The 20,542-nt window shown below is 36.2% G+C and overlaps 3 protein-coding genes across 9 annotated transcripts in view; 1 reads left to right on the top strand and 2 right to left on the bottom strand.

The window, feature by feature from the left end:
- The window catches only part of LOC106624584 (glutamate receptor ionotropic, kainate 2), a 1,058,023-nt gene that overhangs the window by 943,113 nt on the left and 94,368 nt on the right, over positions 1 to 20,542 (top strand). The window lies entirely within an intron of this gene.
- On the bottom strand, positions 1,935 to 9,544 carry LOC138858133 (uncharacterized). Of its 3 annotated transcripts, XM_070112616.1 has the most exons (3): positions 9,354 to 9,544; positions 2,480 to 3,483; positions 1,935 to 2,403 (listed from the first exon to the last, which is right to left on the bottom strand). In XM_070112616.1, the coding sequence occupies exon 2, from the start codon at positions 3,477 to 3,479 to the stop codon at positions 2,487 to 2,489; it is 993 nt and encodes a 330-aa protein (XP_069968717.1). In that variant the 5' UTR covers positions 3,480 to 3,483; positions 9,354 to 9,544; the 3' UTR covers positions 1,935 to 2,403; positions 2,480 to 2,486. The 3 variants fall into 3 exon arrangements, with proteins under 3 accessions (XP_069968717.1, XP_069968716.1, XP_069968718.1); XM_070112615.1 differs by having other exon boundaries at positions 1,935 to 3,483; XM_070112617.1 differs by lacking the exon at positions 9,354 to 9,544 and having other exon boundaries at positions 1,935 to 3,889.
- Positions 3,500 to 5,104, bottom strand: LOC138858035 (uncharacterized). Its single transcript, XM_070112513.1, has 2 exons — positions 4,192 to 5,104; positions 3,500 to 4,089 (listed from the first exon to the last, which is right to left on the bottom strand). The coding sequence occupies exons 1-2, from the start codon at positions 5,102 to 5,104 to the stop codon at positions 3,500 to 3,502; spliced, it is 1,503 nt and encodes a 500-aa protein (XP_069968614.1).

Genomic DNA, 20,542 nt, shown 5'->3' with positions numbered 1-20,542 from the left:
CCAAATATAATATAAGCGAATTAGAATGGTATAGCAATTTTGACAGTAGTTTTTAAGACAAATTTAAGAAAAATATGTAAATAATCTAATTAAGCAAATTTAAATTATATGTATATATGACATTATTATATAAATATATGATAGAAATTAAATAGTATAAGGAGAAAAGAAATATAATTTGGATATATGTATAAGAATCTTTATAAAAATTTATGTTTAATATTGTAAACATTATATACAAATTAACATAATAATATTTTATATTTTTAAAGTTGTTAATATTTATTATTTTTAAGCTAAAATAAATTGTTTGAAAGGTTTGACCCTAATTGAAGAATGTCTCATAATGCCTAGATTGCCTTTTATGACAATCCGTCCGTTAGGATATCAAGGTCAGAGTTTGATCAAAGGTGCTGTTGTTAATATACCAATTTCTGTTAACAATATTGTGACATCTCTACGAAGGTCCTTTGAGAGGCTCATGTTATACAAATTCACTTAAGAAGGTGTTTGGAATACAATCATGATTACATGATCGATACCATACGCCCCGCAAAGATTATGGTAGCTTTGCAGCTCTTAATATACATATTAATGAAAACTGGATTTCAGAATTTAATAATCAAGAGGAAGTTCCGTTTGTTGCATCTGCAGAGGATTCCCGATTGGTTCAATTCTTTCATGCGAAACAAACTTCTCATGATAATCTCTCAGGCAATAATATTCCCACGGTTCTTTTCCCTTTAGAGCTAAATCCAGGTGTTCAAGAAATTCTTTTGGACAATATTCCTGTAGATAACTTAGACTATAACCGTTTAGTTATAGCTACAGGTGAAGGACAAAGACCAATTGACATAATTCAAGATAATAATTCAGAAAAGTTGTCGTTTGGAACAATATACGTTGGACAGAGCCGTACATGCTCTGAAACGTATAGCAAGATAATACGTTCTGAAATTCGCCGTTTTGACAGAAGAGCGGGTACCATTTCAAAGTTGTTCTATGATTACAAAAAGTTAGAACTGCTACAAATTAAGAATAGTACAACCATTTGCCTTAGAAAGTTTTCAGGTCGCAACCGAGTTACGGCCCAAAATCTATTAAACGAAAACTTTGTTCAAAACTTGATTCAACACGATGATGGTTACAAAGTTTTGAAAGGCGTTAGATCCTCACCTGCGCACTGGGAAGCTGAGAAGAATAAGGCAGTCGCTATGATTCGCCAATTTGGGCTCCCAACCTTCTTTATCACTTTGTCGGCTGCAGAATCTCCGTGGGTTGAGCTTTTGCTCATCCTCTCTAAAACTGTTGATTCTAAAGATATTTCGGAAGAGGAAGCCAACAGTTTAACAACCCAAGGTAGATATCGCTTAATTCGGTCAGACGCGGTTACTTGTGCTAGACATTTTGACTACCGCTATCGTCAAATTCTTAAGCTTTTTAAAGATAACGCCGGCATTTTTGGAGAGCATTTTCTTACAAATTTCTACTGGAGAGTGGAGTTTCAACAGAGAGGTTCCCCGCATGTACACGTCATGTATTGGCTTAATAATGCTCCCAGAATCAACCTTCCAGATCCTCAGACATTCGCTGATGTCATTAGTTTAATTGAAAATTATATTTCTACAGACGGTTCGGCCAGCCACTTAGAAAATTATTTGGGCCATTAGAAGCATAACCACAGTCGGTCTTGTACTAGGGAAATAAGAGAACAACAATTTGTCATTTTTGTATACCATATCCACCAATGCCTTCAACGCAAATACTGTTACCTCTTACAGAAACAAGTCAAAATTCAGAAAGACACAAGGAAAACTTTTTCAAAATTCAAAACGTTTTAAATTCAAATATAACTACAGAAGACGTTTTATAAACGATTATAATCCTCTGATTTTGGAACTCCATAGAGCAAATATGGATATCCAATATGTCGGGGTACTCGACGTTGAGTTTGCCGGTGTGCCAAATAAAATAAAATGTTAATTTAATTTCGACAAAATGTAACTTTAATTACTTTTAGTATATAGGGTAAAAATATGATAATTTGTGTGGGTTAATTAAGTGTTATATGTACAATCCAATTTATGTATTATTTATAGATTAGATTTAAATAAGATAACTTAATTATATATTTAATTATAACCTGATAATCCCGCGTAGATTCCTAAGTGGTGCTGCTGTTGTTGTTGTTGTGTTGCTGGGGCGATCTTATTTTCGCGCCTTTTTGTGTCCGTCCGCTGGTATATGCTCTTTTATCGGCTGATTAATTCCAATTGGAATTTATGAGCGATGTTGGTGCTGTTGAGCCTTTTGCATTGTCCTCTAATTCGTATTTATACGAGTTAGGAGAACAATGCAGGGATGTGTTCATTTGGTATGAACATCCCGGCCGCCTTGCAGGGTCTGCGAATAAAAAAGTTATTAGATCTATTTCGCTTTGGGTTAATGAATATTGTTTTAAGATGGGTTGAGTGGTTACTTAGGGTTTAAATCGCACAAGCACCGGTTAGAGTCCAACCGAGTGCGGTGTTTTGTGCGATCACGGTGCTGTTGTCTGGGTTGAATATTCCGGGTTTCATTATCCTTGGGTAGATGTCTGCTCCCAGTTCCATCATGATTTTGTCATCCTTGTGGAACATAGGGTCGGCTAGGACTAAGTGGTCGAATCTCTTAACGATTTCGCCACCTATATCACGATTGTAGGGTCGGGTCGGTAATTCCTGCGTCATAAGGCAGTTAACTTCGACATGCCAATCGGGATCAGTTAGTGACCCTATGACGAGTTTACATATGCGGTGAGAGTCAAGGTACGTTTTCGGTAACCTCAATCTCTGAACTAGCTCCGAGGCTATAATTGTCACCTTTCGGGTCGGGTTAATTATGGCACGTATTTTATTCCATTTGCCATCGTGTTTTATTTTTATCATGGCAGTGGGTATAAGGGTCGGCTTGGCCAGTAGTGTTGGAATCTCTTGATCTTTGTGCAGTCGTTCGTCGCTCTTTGTTGGTTTGGTTTTCTCTTTGCAGAACAACCTGGGGTGTCCATGTAGAGTTGAATGGTGCTCCCCGTTACACATGTTGCATCGTTTTGAGCTTGTGCATCTTTGTGTTGAGTGCGATCTGGCCAAGCAGTTGACGCAGTACTTATACTTAGTTACTGCGTCAAACTTTTCGTGAATGTTCATTTTTGTAAATTTTGAACATGTCACTAATCGGTGATCCTTTTTACACAATCCACAGGCGACGTGTTTATGTATGCGTTTTGATGAATGGGTGATAGTTCGTCGGGCCGTGCGGTGGGTACTTCCTCTTTCTTCTCGAATGGGGGAGAGGGTCGCTTTAAAGCGATGTAAGCGTCTAGCCAGGGTCCCATTGTCGGAGAGTGGGGTGATGCTTCGGGTGACGCTGAGTGAACGTATGGTGAAGGCTGGGCTACTCTGTCGGCTGCAGATAGATTTGTTGCTATTTTGAGGAGCCATGTCACTATAAAGAAATGAGATTAGTTATTTGGTAAGGTGACTATTTTGGTTATTGGGCGGGTAATTGTTCCCTGAGAAGTACGTATGTCAACTACTCTGGTCTTATTGTCTGCACCGAGATAGGTTTTTTCGATGCGACCAAGTTTCCATTCATTTGGGGATAGAGTTTCTTGGCGTATAACTACCATATCATTGACCTCTATATTGCGTTGAGGGTATTTCCACTTATACCGTTTGTGGAGTTCTTTTAGATATTCTTCTTTCCATCGTTTGCAGAAGTGTTGATGGAGTATCTTTAACTTTTGCCATCTATGTGCGATGCTTAGTTGTGTATCTTCTAAGTTGGGTTCTGCTGGGGTTAATAAAGGGGTACCTATTAAGAAATGGCCTGGAGTTAAAGGTTCTATATTCCTGGGGTCTTCACTTAGTGGGTTTTCGATTCGGGTTAGAAGGGTAGATAATTCTTCGAAAGTGAATTTTTGGATCTGAGACACCTTTTTTAAGTGGCTCTTTAAACTTTTCACTCCTGCTTCCCAGAGTCCACCCATGTGTGGAGGTCCTGGAGGATTAAAGTGCCAGTTGATGTTTTGGTGTGCTTCACTTGTTGTTACTTGTGTTTTTAGTAATTTTATGAATTCTCGTCGATCTTTGATTAAGAGTTTAGAGGCTCCCACGAAATTAGTGCCGTTGTCAGAATAAAGATCGGCGGGACATCCGCGCCTGGAAAAAAATCGTGCGAATGCGGCCATGAATGCTTGGGTGGTGAGATCGCTTGCTGCCTCCAGGTGTATTGCTTTGGTTGCAAAACAAACAAATACGCATACATAACCTTTTGTGATCAAGCACGCTCTGCCGGTGTAATTTTTTATGTCATAGGGACCGGCGAAGTCCATTCCTGTTGCTGCGAATGGGCGGGTTAGGGTGGTACGTTCCGCTGGAAGAGCTGCCATGATTTGAGTAGTTTCTCTCTTCTTGTGTAAGACGCAAGTTTTGCACTGATGGATGGAAGTTTTGCACTGACTGATGGATAATGGGCGTAAAAATTCCGTACGCATGAGTCGTAAAATTAGCTGGTTGCCACCATGTAGGGTAATTGAGTGGGTAAATTGGGTGAGTAGTTTTGTTAATCGACTGCTATAGGGTAGTATAATCGGATGACGCTCGTTATATGATAGTGCGGCTGAATTGCTCAATCGGCCATTGACTCGCATTATTCCTTTGGGATCGATTAAAGGGTTTAGGGTCAAAATTGTACTATTTCTGTGTATGCTGGTTTTTTGAGTTAAAGCTTCATACTCCTCCTGGAAGTGCTTTCTTTGGGTTAAAATAATTAACTTCGTACGGGTAGTTTTGAACTCGTCTGGAGTTATTTCCAACGTTGTGTATGGCTGTTGTGATCTGTTGGGTGACGCATTCGAGCAGAATCTGAATAAATATGCTATGACTCGAATGGCTTTGGGTAGTGATGAAAATCTATCCAGTATATCCTCTTGTGTTGTGTTGACGAAAGTCTTGATTGGCCGCAGTTCCAGTGTTGTATCGATTGATTTTCGGGTAATTGGCCAATGTTTCGGGTCGAGTTTTAACCATTGGGGTCCGTGCCACCAGAGGTCATTGTTAACCATCTCCAGAGGTGTGCATCCGCGACTACCCAGATCTGCTGGATTGTCCTGGCTTTCGATGTGACGCCAGTTTTCGGTTCCAACTTTTTCTGCAATTGTGGCAACTCGATGGGATACAAAGGTTGTCCATGAGCATGGGGGTTTGCTTAACCAAGAAAGGACAATTGTAGAATCCGTCCAAAGGTGAGTGCGGTACTGAGTAATGTTTAATTGGGGTAGGGTCGCATCCACTAGATTTGCCAGAAGAACCGCTCCGCAAAGTTCTAGCCTTGGTAAGGATATACTTTTTATTGGGGATACACGAGTCTTGGATATCAAAAGAGTTGTCCAGGTGTTTGTATTTGTAGAAACACTGATGTATAGATTTGCTGCGTAAGCTTTTTCTGATGCGTCAGAGAATCCGTGGAAATTGATGATCGCGGATGTTGAGAAGTGGGTCCACCGAGGAATTTCAATCAGATTTAGGGTTTCGTAATCCTTTATGAAGGTTTTCCAGCGATGGAGAGTTAAGGGTTTTAAACTTTCATCCCAATCGGATTTATCGAGCCATATTTGTTGCATTATTATTTTGGCTGTGACTACAACGGGACTGAGCCAACCAGCTGGGTCGAACAATTTTGCTATAATCGATAATACTTCTCTTTTAGTAAACGATGTCTTATCGTGAATAGGGTTGATGAGAAAAAAGAATGTATCTTTTTTTGCATTCCATCTGATCCCCAGTGTTTTTGTGCTATTGGATTCCGGTAAACTGAGTAAATTGGTATCCAACAGGTGTTCTTGTGAGATTCCAGATAAGACTTTTGGGTCATTTGAGGTCCATTTGCGTAGAGCAAATCCTGCGGACTCCAAAGATGAAGTAAGTTCATCTCGTGCCATCTTCGCAGTTGCTACGTCATGTGCTCCTGCAAGTACATCATCGACGTACATTCCGTTGCGAAGTATCTCTGCTGCCAGTGGGTGGGTTCCTTGTACATCATCCGCTAATTTGAGGAGGGTACGGATAGCTAAATATGGGGCACAGTTAATACCAAACGTAACAGTTTGTAGTTCAAAATCTTCTATGGGGTCGTTAGGCGATCTTCTAAATAAGATTCTTTGAAATGGAGTGTGTTTGCTTTCAACAAGTATTTGACGATACATTTTTTGAATATCTGCATTGAATACGATTCGAAACATACGCCATTTTACCACTAGGATTACCAGGTCTGCTTGCAGAATAGGTCCAGTGTGTAATACATCGTTGAGGCTGTTTCTATTTGAGGTGGGGCATGATGCGTTGAATACCACTCGTAGTTGGGTCGTTAAGCGATCGGGTTTGATGACTGCGTGATGTGGTAGATAATATGTTTTCGTATTCTCTGCGGGGTCATATTCTATTTTTGTCATATGACCGAGTTCCAGGTACTCGTTGATGGCCTTGTCGTATTCTGTTTTTATTTCAGGTTTTCTAGATAGGGATTTTTCATTTCTTAGAAACTGAGCTAAAGCTATATGTCTTGAGTTGCCCAAGTCTATTTTTTCTGGGGTTTTAAAGGGTAATGTTATCACGTAGCGCCCAGTTGAGTGTCTTCGGGTTGTTTTTTGATAATGTTGCTCACACAGTATATCCGAAGTTGAGGGTAGAGGCTTTTTCGGAACTTCTTCGACTTCCCAAAATTGTGTGAGCAACTTGTCTGGGGTCGTCTTATTGACAATATTGAGGGTGAGATGGGTTTTTCAGGTGTGGGTCCGGAAAGAATCCAACCGAATTCTGTTTCTTGGGCTAGTAATGACCCGAGTACATTTCTCTGTACGCCACTGAGAATTATTTGTGGGTACAGATCACTTCCGATAAGGATGTCGACAGGTCTGGGTTTATAGAAGTGAGGGTCAGCTAAACTAAAACCGAATTCTTTATTAGAAATTATTCTATCAAGTGAGTGAGTGGGTAAGTTATCGGTTAAAGTTTTTAAGATAAACGCGTGGGTTGTTATCTTAAATTCCCTTTTTGTTGGTGAACGAAGGGTGAGTTCGCAAGTTTTGGTAGCTGTTGCGGAGACTGTGTTGTTCAATCCGGTCACTTGTGCGTTTTTCTTGAATGTGGGTATGTCCAATTTTCTGTGGAACTTCTCGGAAATGAACGTAGCTTCTGACCCAGAGTCGATTAGTGCTCGAGCTGTATATAATTGCCCTTTGTAAGAAACTTGCACTATGGCAGTACCTAGCAAAACCTGCTTCCTACTTGAGTTGTGTGGGTCTTGAGTTTTATTTTCAGTGGACTGTAAGAGGGTTGTGTAGGCTTGCGGATTTGTATTGGGATTATGGGTTTGGGAGGTACTACTATTGGTAGAGTCAAGAGGCGGGTTCGAGGCTCTTGATCCTTGCGGGAGGGTTTGGGAGCGATATGGGGCATCCCTATGCAGAAGAGTGTTATGTTTCTTTCTACATATTCTGCATGAGTATTTGCTCTTGCAATCCTTGAAACTATGCGATAATGCAAGGCAATTAAAACAGTAACCATTATTTTTTATTACGTTTATTCGGGTCTCAACATTCATTTGTAAAAACTTTGGGCATTCTCGAATGGAATGTTGGGTTCTACATAACTTACAACTCTCAATGTCTTGGGGTTTTCTTGAGATGATGTTGTTTCTTACAGGGTTTTCACTAGCGTGTGGAAAACTCAATTTCGAAGTTCCAGAGACGTTCGCGTGAAAGGTATTAAATTTCCTGTCTTTTCCTTTTCTATAAGGCCCACTGTCGGGTTGGGTAACTGGAACGGGGTCAGTTAGATTTCCTACTGCTTCCAAAGATTTGTATCTATGGGTGAGAAATGCGTCGAAAGTTTTCCATGATGGTATTTCGGAGTTGTCTTCTAGGGTATCCTCAAATTGATGAAGTAAAGTTTTAGGCAATTTCAATCCACATAAGAAGATTAAGATTGGGTCCCAACTAGTCGTGTCTATGTATACATTATGAAGATTTGTAAGACAATTGTTGACGGTCCTCTGAAGGTGTTTAATAGCGCTTCCACTTTCCTGGTTTGCTTGGGGTAAATTAAACAAAATTTTTAATTGCGCGTTGACTTGAACTCGTTTGTTTTCGTATTGCGATACCAGGTCCCTCTATGCCATCAAGAAACCATCATTTGTTAATGGTGCGTTTTTCACTATTGATCTTGCTTCTCCTCGGGTTTTTTGAATTAGGTGAAACAGTCTCTCCACGTTACTAATTTTGTGATTATTTACATATATGGCCGTAAACATGTCTCTGAATGAGGGCCAGGTTACGAAGTCGCCATAAAATATGTCCGTGTCACAAGGGGGTAGATGAATTGAAGATCCTATGTCCCGCGATGTGTTTTCATCTGAAGCTCGTTCCTTTATTGTGGGGGTTGGGGTCTTAAGATCATCTATAGCTTGGTTAATGGATCCCAAACATTTCAAATATAATTGATGACCTGTTTTAAATTTTTCTTTAACTTTTGAGAAGTCAATAGTTTCACCGGGTTTTTGTGGGGTTCTACGAAAGGCATCGTATGACTTGTTTGCCTTGTCGTAAATAGCGTTGAGTTCAAATCTTTTTATTTCCAGAGTATAAACGGATTCATCTTCGGGGTGGGTTTCATAATGTTCTTCGATATATTCGAGTAAATCCGAAATACAGAACTTAAATTCTTCCATTTTCGATAGCAACTTTATTTATTAGTTTATTATATAGAAATCGCAACAATTTATAAAATTTAAATGAAACAAATAATAAATTTCAAATAATTTTTCTTTATTTAAATATCAACAAGCAAATTCCCGAATGCTAGCGAATTTCCAAAAAAAATTTTTTTTTTTGTTTTGTGTGTGTGTCTTATATATGCACAATATTTAAAATTCCGATGAACGAAAAATTTCCTACTGGGTTATTTGAATTTTTTCCTACAGGGTTTTTTGCTTGCTCGCAATGCACCAGCAATGAATATTTAAGAGAGCGGGTAATGCAATTTGAATATATATATACGTGTATGTACGAATAGATACCAAGAGTAACGCTGCTTGGCTCTCAAAAATTGTATATTATATTGTAAGTACGTACTTATGTATGTATTATGAGTAATGTGCTAAACGGAATATGGCAATAATAAATTCGCAAATACTTTGCACTTAATATTTGTTAAGCACAAGATTTATTTTATTATATATTTGTTTTCACTTTGCACTTTTATTCCGTATTGCACTGATATATTATATTTTTTAAAAATTTGGGTTTATGTACTCACAATTTTTTCCACGTATGTAATCCTTGTTGCTGATCTGATTCAAGTTTATGGTTGATTGGGTGGGCGAATATATTATTTTTGATGATCCAAACGGTGGTTGATTGGGTGGGTGAATGTATAATATATAAGCGCTGATTAATTGGGTGGGTTTTATTTTATCGGGAACGGATCCGGCTCGAAGGACCAAAATGTCGGGGTACGTAAGAGTAACGCTACTTGGCTCTCAAAAAATATATATTATATATTGTAAGTACGTACTTATGTATGTATTATGAGTAATGTGCTAAACGGAATATGGCAATAATAAATTCGCAAATACTTTGCACTTAATATTTGTTAAGCACAAGATTTATTTTATTATATATTTGTTTTCACTTTGCACTTTTATTCCGTATTGCACTGATATATTATATTTTTTAAAAATTTGGGTTTATGTACTCACAATTTTTTCCACGTATGTAATCCTTGTTGCTGATCTGATTCAAGTTTATGGTTGATTGGGTGGGCGAATATATTATTTTTGATGATCCAAACGGTGGTTGATTGGGTGGGTGAATGTATAATATATAAGCGCTGATTAATTGCGTGGGTTTTATTTTATCGGGAACGGATCCGGCTCGAAGGACCAAAATGTCGGGGTACTCGACGTTGAGTTTGCCGGTGTGCCAAATAAAATAAAATGTTAATTTAATTTCGACAAAATGTAACTTTAATTACTTTTAGTATATAGGGTAAAAATATGATAATTTGTGTGGGTTAATTAAGTGTTATATGTACAATCCAATTTATGTATTATTTATAGATTAGATTTAAATAAGATAACTTAATTATATATTTAATTATAACCTGATAATCCCGCGTAGATTCCTAAGTGGTGCTGCTGTTGTTGTTGTTGTGTTGCTGGGGCGATCTTATTTTCGCGCCTTTTTGTGTCCGTCCGCTGGTATATGCTCTTTTATCGGCTGATTAATTCCAATTGGAATTTATGAGCGATGTTGGTGCTGTTGAGCCTTTTGCATTGTCCTCTAATTCGTATTTATACGAGTTAGGAGAACAATGCAGGGATGTGTTCATTTGGTATGAACACAATATATACTGGATGCATATGCTTGCTGTTCATATATAATTAATTATATTAACAAGTCTAACAGAGGAATTTCTAGGATCTTAAATGAAGCTATATCAGAGGTAAATGCTGGAAATTATACTATTAAGCAAAAACTTAAACATATAGGTCACAAATTTATATCAGGCACAGAAATATCTGCACAAGAAGCAGTATATTGCTGCATTGGGCTCCATCTTTCGAAAGCAAGTAATGCAGAAATATTTATAAATACCTCTCGACCTGAGGAACGTGTTCGAATGGTAAAACCTAGAGCGGAACTTCAGAATCTTCCTTCAAATTCGACCGTTATGTTCAAAGATCCAGTCAGTTAGAAACTCTTTGTTTAACTGATTTTGCATCTAGGTATAAATATTTTAAATCTAGTAGAAGAGCACAAGACAGTGATCATGAAGAAGAAGAGAGGGAAGACGATAATTTAGCAGAAAGCGGGGTTGTCATGCCTCTTGAAGACGGTAGCGGTTTTGTGAAAGAACGTACAAAACCTTGTATTATTCGGTATAGAAGGTTTAACCCAGATTTGGCCAGAGTTGAGTATTTCCGCGAAATGTTAATGCTTTACTATCCTTGGCGGAATGAACAGCAAGATCTCATTGAAAATGATAATGAGCAGACTTGCATAACACATCGTATTATAATTGAGGAAAATTAAAGAAAATCTGATGTTTTTGAGCAAAGAGAACTTGAAAATATTCTAGAAAGTCTTTATAATGAAATAGACTTGGAGGAAGGTTCTCAAAATAAACTACCTATCGTAGAAAACGAGTTCAGAGTGTTGGCACCTCCAGAAATAAACCCAAATATAAATTTGCTGGACTTGCATGGCGAAGATGCAACAGATAATGGCACTGAATCTGATTGCAATATTAGACTTATTAAACTACCCCCTCTAATTCCAGTTGAGAAATTATTTTCTTTAGTTTAAAGTCTAAATACTAAGCAAAGAATCTATTTGACACATTTGATGCACCAGCTAAAAACAAATCTCCCATTTTATGAGTTCATTGGCGGCGGTGCAAGTGTAGAAAAGAGTCGTTTGATATCTGCAATATATCAGGCTCTTAACTATCGTTACAATTCTACACCTGGATCCAATCCAAGTTCCTTAAAAGTTCCTCTTTGTACACCTACGTGTAAAGCAGCATTCGGAATAGGTGGAATGACCCTTCATTCAATATTCTCTTTACCTGTTAATCAGTTGAATAGAGAGTTGAGGCCACTTAGCAATGACACAGTTAATTCATTGTATTCCAGACTTATCGATTTAAAATTAATCATAATTGATGAAATATCGATGGTAGGTGCTTGTATGTTTAGCTCTGTTGATGCGAGATTAATACAAATTTTCAAAACAGACAGCCCCTTCGGAGGTATACCGATCATAGTGTTTGTTGATTTGAAGCAACTGTCACCTGTTTGAGATAGGTGGATATTCTGTCCTAATCCCAATGATGCATGCAGCACTTTAGTCGGTTCCCCTTTGTGGGAGTTATTTAAATACTTTGAATTAACAGAGATAATGAGACATCCTCCCGATCAGGCTTTTGCAATTGCATTAAACCATATGGCATCTGGTACTATGACAAATGAGGACATATCACTCATTGAAAGTCGAGTAGTTAATTTCGAAGAAGGTCCTGATGACGCCATACATTTATTTTGGTCCAATGAAGAGACAAATAATTTCAATGCCCTTAAGCTCAGTCGAATCCAGCTGAAGCTATCCTTTCAACTGCAAAAGACTCAGTTAAAGGAATTGGTATAAATGAAAATGATAATATTTTGGAAAGAGTTAAAATTTTCAAAAGTTCTGAAACGCAGGGACTGCCCTATGAATTGACACTAAAAACCTCTGCCAAATATATGATTACAGTGAATATAAACACGTGTGATGGCTTGGTTAATGAGGCAGCTGGATAACTTATGCAAATTGATTTCCATTGATCTTTTCCAACAATTCTGTGGATTAAAGTTTTGGAACGTTCTGTTGGTTTGATAGCACGATCAAAAAAGCCTCATCCTCTAGAAAGTTTTTGGACCCCAATTAAAAAAGTTCTACAATCTTTTCAATATAAAAGAAATGAACAAATTTCAATTGAAAGAAATTAGTTTCCAGTTGTTCCGGCTGAGGGAATAACTATTCATAAAAGCCAGGGTGCCACATATAATAAAGTTGTAGTTCATACTCGACCCAGAATGCCTAGAGCTTCAATATATGTCGCTTGTAGTCGAGCTACTTCTGCAGAAGGTCTATTCATCATAGGAAATTTTATTCCTCCTAACAAATTTTCTGAATCGGATGCTGTATTTAGGGAACTGAGGGAGTTGAACACAAATAAAGCTCTGACAACAAGTTTCAATTTTATGATTTCCCGAACATCAGGACATCAAATTTTATTCCATAATGTTCAGAGTCTTCATGCTCACATTAATGATACAAAAAGCGACTGTTTGATGCTATCTTCAGATATTTTATGTTTCGTAGAAACTTGGAGTTATCCTTGCGAAAGTTTTAATATACCAGGATTTACTCCAATTAACGAGCTAAGGATAGATAGCACGGAAACAAGCAACAGAAATAAACGGGCCGTTATAATATATGCAAAGCATAGTATTGCTTGCTCTATAGAATCAAAGGCTGTAAAGAAAATTTATTCAGGTCGCAAAGTTTTAGAAGCGGTTTTGTTTAAATGTTTTAATATTAATATTCTGGTTCTATATAGAAATTCAGCTTTCTCTGTCAGACATTTAATTGTAGAACTTCAGGAAGTCCTTACTTCTGAGTTAGGCTATCAAAATGTGCTAATTGTTGGAAATTTTAACATTTATTAAATGTCTACAGGGACTGCAATAAGAAATCTGCTCCAAGAAAAAAACTTTAGTTCCCTGCTTGGTGCAGAATATTCAACTACACCTGCCGGTACCAAATTGATTGGGCATTTTCAAACATGGATCCTTCCCATGTAAATGCAATTACTTTTGAGACAGTACACAGCTATCATGACAGTATTTGTGTCTCTATTTCGAACTAATGTTTTCAGACTCAGTGCAATAGTTCTTCATTTTTTTTTCCAAATATAATGTAAGCGAATTAGAATGGTATAGCAATTTTGACAGTAGTTTTTAAGACAAATTTAAGAAAAATATGTAAATAATCTAATTAAGCAAATTTAAATTATATGTATATATGACATTATTATATAAATATATGATAGAAATTAAATAGTATAAGGAGAAAAGAAATATAATTTGGATATATGTATAAGAATCTTTATAAAAATTTATGTTTAATATTGTAAACATTATATACAAATTAACATAATAATATTTTATATTTTTAAAGTTGTTAATATTTATTATTTTTAAGCTAAATATGTATAATATCGATTTAATATGAAATAACGGATTGTTTGAAAGGTTTGACCCTAATTGAAGAATGTCTCATAATGCCTAGATTGCCTTTTATGACAATCCGTCCGTTAGGATATCAAGGTCAGAGTTTGATCAAAGGTGCTGTTGTTAATATACCAATTTCTGTTAACAATATTGTGACATCTCTACGAAGATCCTTTGAGAGGCTCATGTTATACAAATTCACTTAAGAAGGTGTTTGGAATACAATCATGATTACATGATCGATACCATACGCCCCGCAAAGATTATGGTAGCTTTGCAGCTCTTAATATACATATTAATGAAAACTGGATTTCAGAATTTAATAATCAAGAGGAAGTTCCGTTTGTTGCATCTGCAGAGGATTCCCGATTGGTTCAATTCTTTCATGCGAAACAAACTTCTCATGATAATCTCTCAGGCAATAATATTCCCACGGTTCTTTTCCCTTTAGAGCTAAATCCAGGTGTTCAAGAAATTCTTTTGGACAATATTCCTGTAGATAACTTAGACTATAACCGTTTAGTTATAGCTACAGGTGAAGGACAAAGACCAATTGACATAATTCAAGATAATAATTCAGAAAAGTTGTCGTTTGGAACAATATACGTTGGACAGAGCCGTACATGCTCTGAAACGTATAGCAAGATAATACGTTCTGAAATTCGCCGTTTTGACAGAAGAGCGGGTACCATTTCAAAGTTGTTCTATGATTACAAAAAGTTAGAACTGCTACAAATTAAGAATAGTACAACCATTTGCCTTAGAAAGTTTTCAGGTCGCAACCGAGTTACGGCCCAAAATCTATTAAACGAAAACTTTGTTCAAAACTTGATTCAACACGATGATGGTTACAAAGTTTTGAAAGGCGTTAGATCCTCACCTGCGCACTGGGAAGCTGAGAAGAATAAGGCAATCGCTATGATTCGCCAATTTGGGCTCCCAACCTTCTTTATCACTTTGTCGGCTGCAGAATCTCCGTGGGTTGAGCTTTTGCTCATCCTCTCTAAAACTGTTGATTCTAAAGATATTTCGGAAGAGGAAGCCAACAGTTTAACAACCCAAGGTAGATATCGCTTAATTCGGTCAGACGCGGTTACTTGTGCTAGACATTTTGACTACCGCTATCGTCAAATTCTTAAGCTTTTTAAAGATAACGCCGGCATTTTTGGAGAGCATTTTCTTACAAATTTCTACTGGAGAGTGGAGTTTCAACAGAGAGGTTCCCCGCATGTACACGTCATGTATTGGCTTAATAATGCTCCCAGAATCAACCTTCCAGATCCTCAGACATTCGCTGATGTCATTAGTTTAATTGAAAATTATATTTCTACAGACGGTTCGGCCAGCCACTTAGAAAATTATTTGGGCCATTAGAAGCATAACCACAGTCGGTCTTGTACTAGGGAAATAAGAGAACAACAATTTGTCATTTTTGTATACCATATCCACCAATGCCTTCAACGCAAATACTGTTACCTCTTACAGAAACAAGTCAAAATTCAGAAAGACACAAGGAAAACTTTTTCAAAATTCAAAACGTTTTAAATTCAAATATAACTACAGAAGACGTTTTATAAACGATTATAATCCTCTGATTTTGGAACTCCATAGAGCAAATATGGATATCCAATATATACTGGATGCATATGCTTGCTGTTCATATATAATTAATTATATTAACAAGTCTAACAGAGGAATTTCTAGGATCTTAAATGAAGCTATATCAGAGGTAAATGCTGGAAATTATACTATTAAGCAAAAACTTAAACATATAGGTCACAAATTTATATCAGGCACAGAAATATCTGCACAAGAAGCAGTATATTGCTGCATTGGGCTCCATCTTTCGAAAGCAAGTAATGCAGAAATATTTATAAATACCTCTCGACCTGAGGAACGTGTTCGAATGGTAAAACCTAGAGCGGAACTTCAGAATCTTCCTTCAAATTCGACCGTTATGTTCAAAGATCCAGTCAGTTAGAAACTCTTTGTTTAACTGATTTTGCATCTAGGTATAAATATTTTAAATCTAGTAGAAGAGCACAAGACAGTGATCATGAAGAAGAAGAGAGGGAAGACGATAATTTAGCAGAAAGCGGGGTTGTCATGCCTCTTGAAGACGGTAGCGGTTTTGTGAAAGAACGTACAAAACCTTGTATTATTCGGTATAGAAGGTTTAACCCAGATTTGGCCAGAGTTGAGTATTTCCGCGAAATGTTAATGCTTTACTATCCTTGGCGGAATGAACAGCAAGATCTCATTGAAAATGATAATGAGCAGACTTGCATAACACATCGTATTATAATTGAGGAAAATTAAAGAAAATCTGATGTTTTTGAGCAAAGAGAACTTGAAAATATTCTAGAAAGTCTTTATAATGAAATAGACTTGGAGGAAGGTTCTCAAAATAAACTACCTATCGTAGAAAACGAGTTCAGAGTGTTGGCACCTCCAGAAATAAACCCAAATATAAATTTGCTGGACTTGCATGGCGAAGATGCAACAGATAATGGCACTGAATCTGATTGCAATATTAGACTTATTAAACTACCCCCTCTAATTCCAGTTGAGAAATTATTTTCTTTAGTTTAAAGTCTAAATACTAAGCAAAGAATCTATTTGACACATTTGATGCACCAGCTAAAAACAAATCTCCCATTTTATGAGTTCATTGGCGGCGGTGCAAGTGTAGAAAAGAGTCGTTTGATATCTGCAATATATCAGGCTCTTAACTATCGTTACAATTCTACACCTGGATCCAATCCAAGTTCCTTAAAAGTTCCTCTTTGTACACCTACGGGTAAAGCAGCATTCGGAATAGGTGGAATGACCCTTCATTCAATATTCTCTTTACCTGTTAATCAGTTGAATAGAGAGTTGAGGCCACTTAGCAATGACACAGTTAATTCATTGTATTCCAGACTTATCGATTTAAAATTAATCATAATTGATGAAATATCGATGGTAGGTGCTTGTATGTTTAGCTCTGTTGATGCGAGATTAATACAAATTTTCAAAACAGACAGCCCCTTCGGAGGTATACCGATCATAGTGTTTGTTGATTTGAAGCAACTGTCACCTGTTTGAGATAGGTGGATATTCTGTCCTAATCCCAATGATGCATGCAGCACTTTAGTCGGTTCCCCTTTGTGGGAGTTATTTAAATACTTTGAATTATAATAGAGATAATGAGACATCCTCCCGATCAGGCTTTTGCAATTGCATTAAACCATATGGCATCTGGTACTATGACAAATGAGGACATATCACTCATTGAAAGTCGAGTAGTTAATTTCGAAGAAGGTCCTGATGACGCCATACATTTATTTTGGTCCAATGAAGAGACAAATAATTTCAATGCCCTTAAGCTCAGTCGAATCCAGCTGAAGCTATCCTTTCAACTGCAAAAGACTCGGTTAAAGGAATTGGTATAAATGAAAATGATAATATTTTGGAAAGAGTTAAAATTTTCAAAAGTTCTGAAACGCAGGGACTGCCCTATGAATTGACACTAAAAACCTCTGCCAAATATATGATTACAGTGAATATAAACACGTGTGATGGCTTGGTTAATGGGGCAGCTGGATAACTTATGCAAATTGATTTCTATTGTTCTTTTCCAACAATTCTGTGGATTAAAGTTTTGGAACGTTCTGTTGGTTTGATAGCACGATCAAAAAAGCCTCATCCTCTAGAAAGTTTTTGGACCCCAATTAAAAAAGTTCTACAATCTTTTCAATATAAAAGAAATGAACAAATTTCAATTGAAAGAAATTAGTTTCCAGTTGTTCCGGCTGAGGGAATAACTATTCATAAAAGCCAGGGTGCCACATATAATAAAGTTGTAGTTCATACTCGACCCAGAATGCCTAGAGCTTCAATATATGTCGCTTGTAGTCGAGCTACTTCTGCAGAAGGTCTATTCATCATAGGAAATTTTATTCCTCCTAACAAATTTTCTGAATCGGATGCTGTATTTAGGGAACTGAGGGAGTTGAACACAAATAAAGCTCTGACAACAAGTTTCAATTTTATGATTTCCCGAACATCAGGACATCAAATTTTATTCCATAATGTTCAGAGTCTTCATGCTCACATTAATGATACAAAAAGCGACTGTTTGATGCTATCTTCAGATATTTTATGTTTCGTAGAAACTTGGAGTTATCCTTGCGAAAGTTTTAATATACCAGGATTTACTCCAATTAACGAGCTGAGGATAGATAGCACGGAAACAAGCAACAGAAATAAACGGGCCGTTATAATATATGCAAAGCATAGTATTGCTTGCTCTATAGAATCAAAGGCTGTAAAGAAAATTTATTCAGGTCGCAAAGTTTTAGAAGCGGTTTTGTTTAAATGTTTTAATATTAATATTCTGGTTCTATATAGAAATTCAGCTTTCTCTGTCAGACATTTAATTGTAGAACTTCAGGAAGTCCTTACTTCTGAGTTAGGCTATCAAAATGTGCTAATTGTTGGAAATTTTAACATTTATTAAATGTCTACAGGGACTGCAATAAGAAATCTGCTCCAAGAAAAAAACTTTAGTTCCCTGCTTGGTGCAGAATATTCAACTACACCTGCCGGTACCAAATTGATTGGGCATTTTCAAACATGGATCCTTCCCATGTAAATGCAATTACTTTTGAGACAGTACACAGCTATCATGACAGTATTTGTGTCTCTATTTCGAACTAATGTTTTCAGACTCAGTGCAATAGTTCTTCATTTTTTTTTCCAAATATAATGTAAGCGAATTAGAATGGTATAGCAATTTTGACAGTAGTTTTAAAGACAAATTTAAGAAAAATATGTAAATAATCTAATTAAGCAAATTTAAATTATATGTATATATGACATTATTATATAAATATATGATAGAAATTAAATAGTATAAGGAGAAAAGAAATATAATTTGGATATATGTATAAGAATCTTTATAAAAATTTATGTTTAATATTGTAAATATTATATACAAATTAACATAATAATATTTTATATTTTTAAAGTTGTTAATATTTATTATTTTTAAGCTAAACATGTATAATATCGATATAATAAAAAAAAATGTTATTCATTGACTAAAAACGATTTCTTTTCATACTTCTCAATACAGTTGTAATGCATTCTATATAAAATTAATTATAAGCGTATACAAAAAACACAAGAACGATTTCTTATAATTTGAGTAAATTTAGTTTACAAATTGCTCTAATTATTTTCACTGTGAATGTAAATAAATAAGGCAACAGTTCCTACTTCTAATTATTACAATATATAAAGAAATCTCAAACGAGTATACCATTTAACTTTGCGAGAGTATAAAATGTTCGGTTACATCTGAACTTAGTCCTTCCTTACTTGGTTAATTTAAAGTCGCGTAGGGACTAGTAGGGGCTTTTTGAAAAATAAGTCGTTGAAAATCTTGGTCGTCTTTATGTACGACTATTTGTCACACATTTCTAGCGTCCCCATTGAATCGGTATTTGAATATACGACAATTTAATATAAGGAGCATTAAATCTGGTTGGAGCGTGGGTTGCGTTAATAAAATATCATTTTGGGAGTTTTTCAAGCTAGTGGATCCTGAGATATTGAAAGCATCTCATGCTTTTGTTGTTGTTAATTATACCCTCGCAATATGTTGATAAAGAGTCTAATAATTTTGTTCACCTAGTGGTGGTTTGTAACACCTAATATTAATCGAGATAGATATAGAGTTATTTATATATACCTATTTATAAAAATTATCAGGATGACGAGACAAGCTGAAATTCCGGTGACTGTCAGTCCGTACAAGTTTTAACTTGAGTAAAAATAAGATGTTTTAATGAAACTTCGTACGCGTGTTCTTTGATGCCCAAAAGGGTTGGTATTTCAGATGGGCGGAATCGGTCTATTATCACTCCCACTAAGTGCCGTTAATCGAAAACATATAAAGTGCCATAACTAAGTACTAAATTAAGATACCAAACTATAATTTGGTATAAAAGTAGATAAGATCAGATAATAACCGCGCCCACTCCCCATATAACGTTTATGTGGAAAACTACTAAAAGTGTAATAACTTTCTAAAAAAATGCGTCACAAGCGTTTAATGTCACTGCTAAGATGGTATGGAAGGGCTTTATAGGAACAGGTAAAAAATAGGTCAATGGGCTTGGCATCATCCACATTTTGGTGAAATCCTATATTTCAAGAAGTACTTAACTGATTCTGAATTTGGTGTGTAAGTTTACTTAATCATTCCTATTATACAGCGCGAACTTGGGCGAAATCCGATGTCAACCGCGCCTTCTTATCTTTAAACAATTTTTTAAATTTCATCTGATTTTTTTACCTTAGAGTATGCTTCATCGCCCATATACATAATATAAATATTTTTGGCCTTCCGATCGAGTTTATACTTTATATATTGGTCAATATGTAAGGTTTCGTTAAGAAATTCAGAGGGCCTCTATTTCTGGCAATGATTGTAATAACAAAACTGGATAAAATCTTTGCAATAAAATATAATATTCCCTAGCCACAATATATCTTATATAAGAAAATCTATAAGAATTATATAAGATTTTCAAACTTCCTAGGTGCTTGACACCATATTGATAGATATATGCCAATATGCAAGGTATCTTAGGAAAATTAAATGAAAGTTTAATATTGG

This window comes from Bactrocera oleae, chromosome X (assembly GCF_042242935.1).
Source record: "Bactrocera oleae isolate idBacOlea1 chromosome X, idBacOlea1, whole genome shotgun sequence".
NCBI lineage: Eukaryota > Metazoa > Arthropoda > Insecta > Diptera > Tephritidae > Bactrocera > Bactrocera oleae.
Note: the sequence above shows the minus strand (reverse complement) of the source record. Positions and strands in the feature narration are given on the sequence as shown.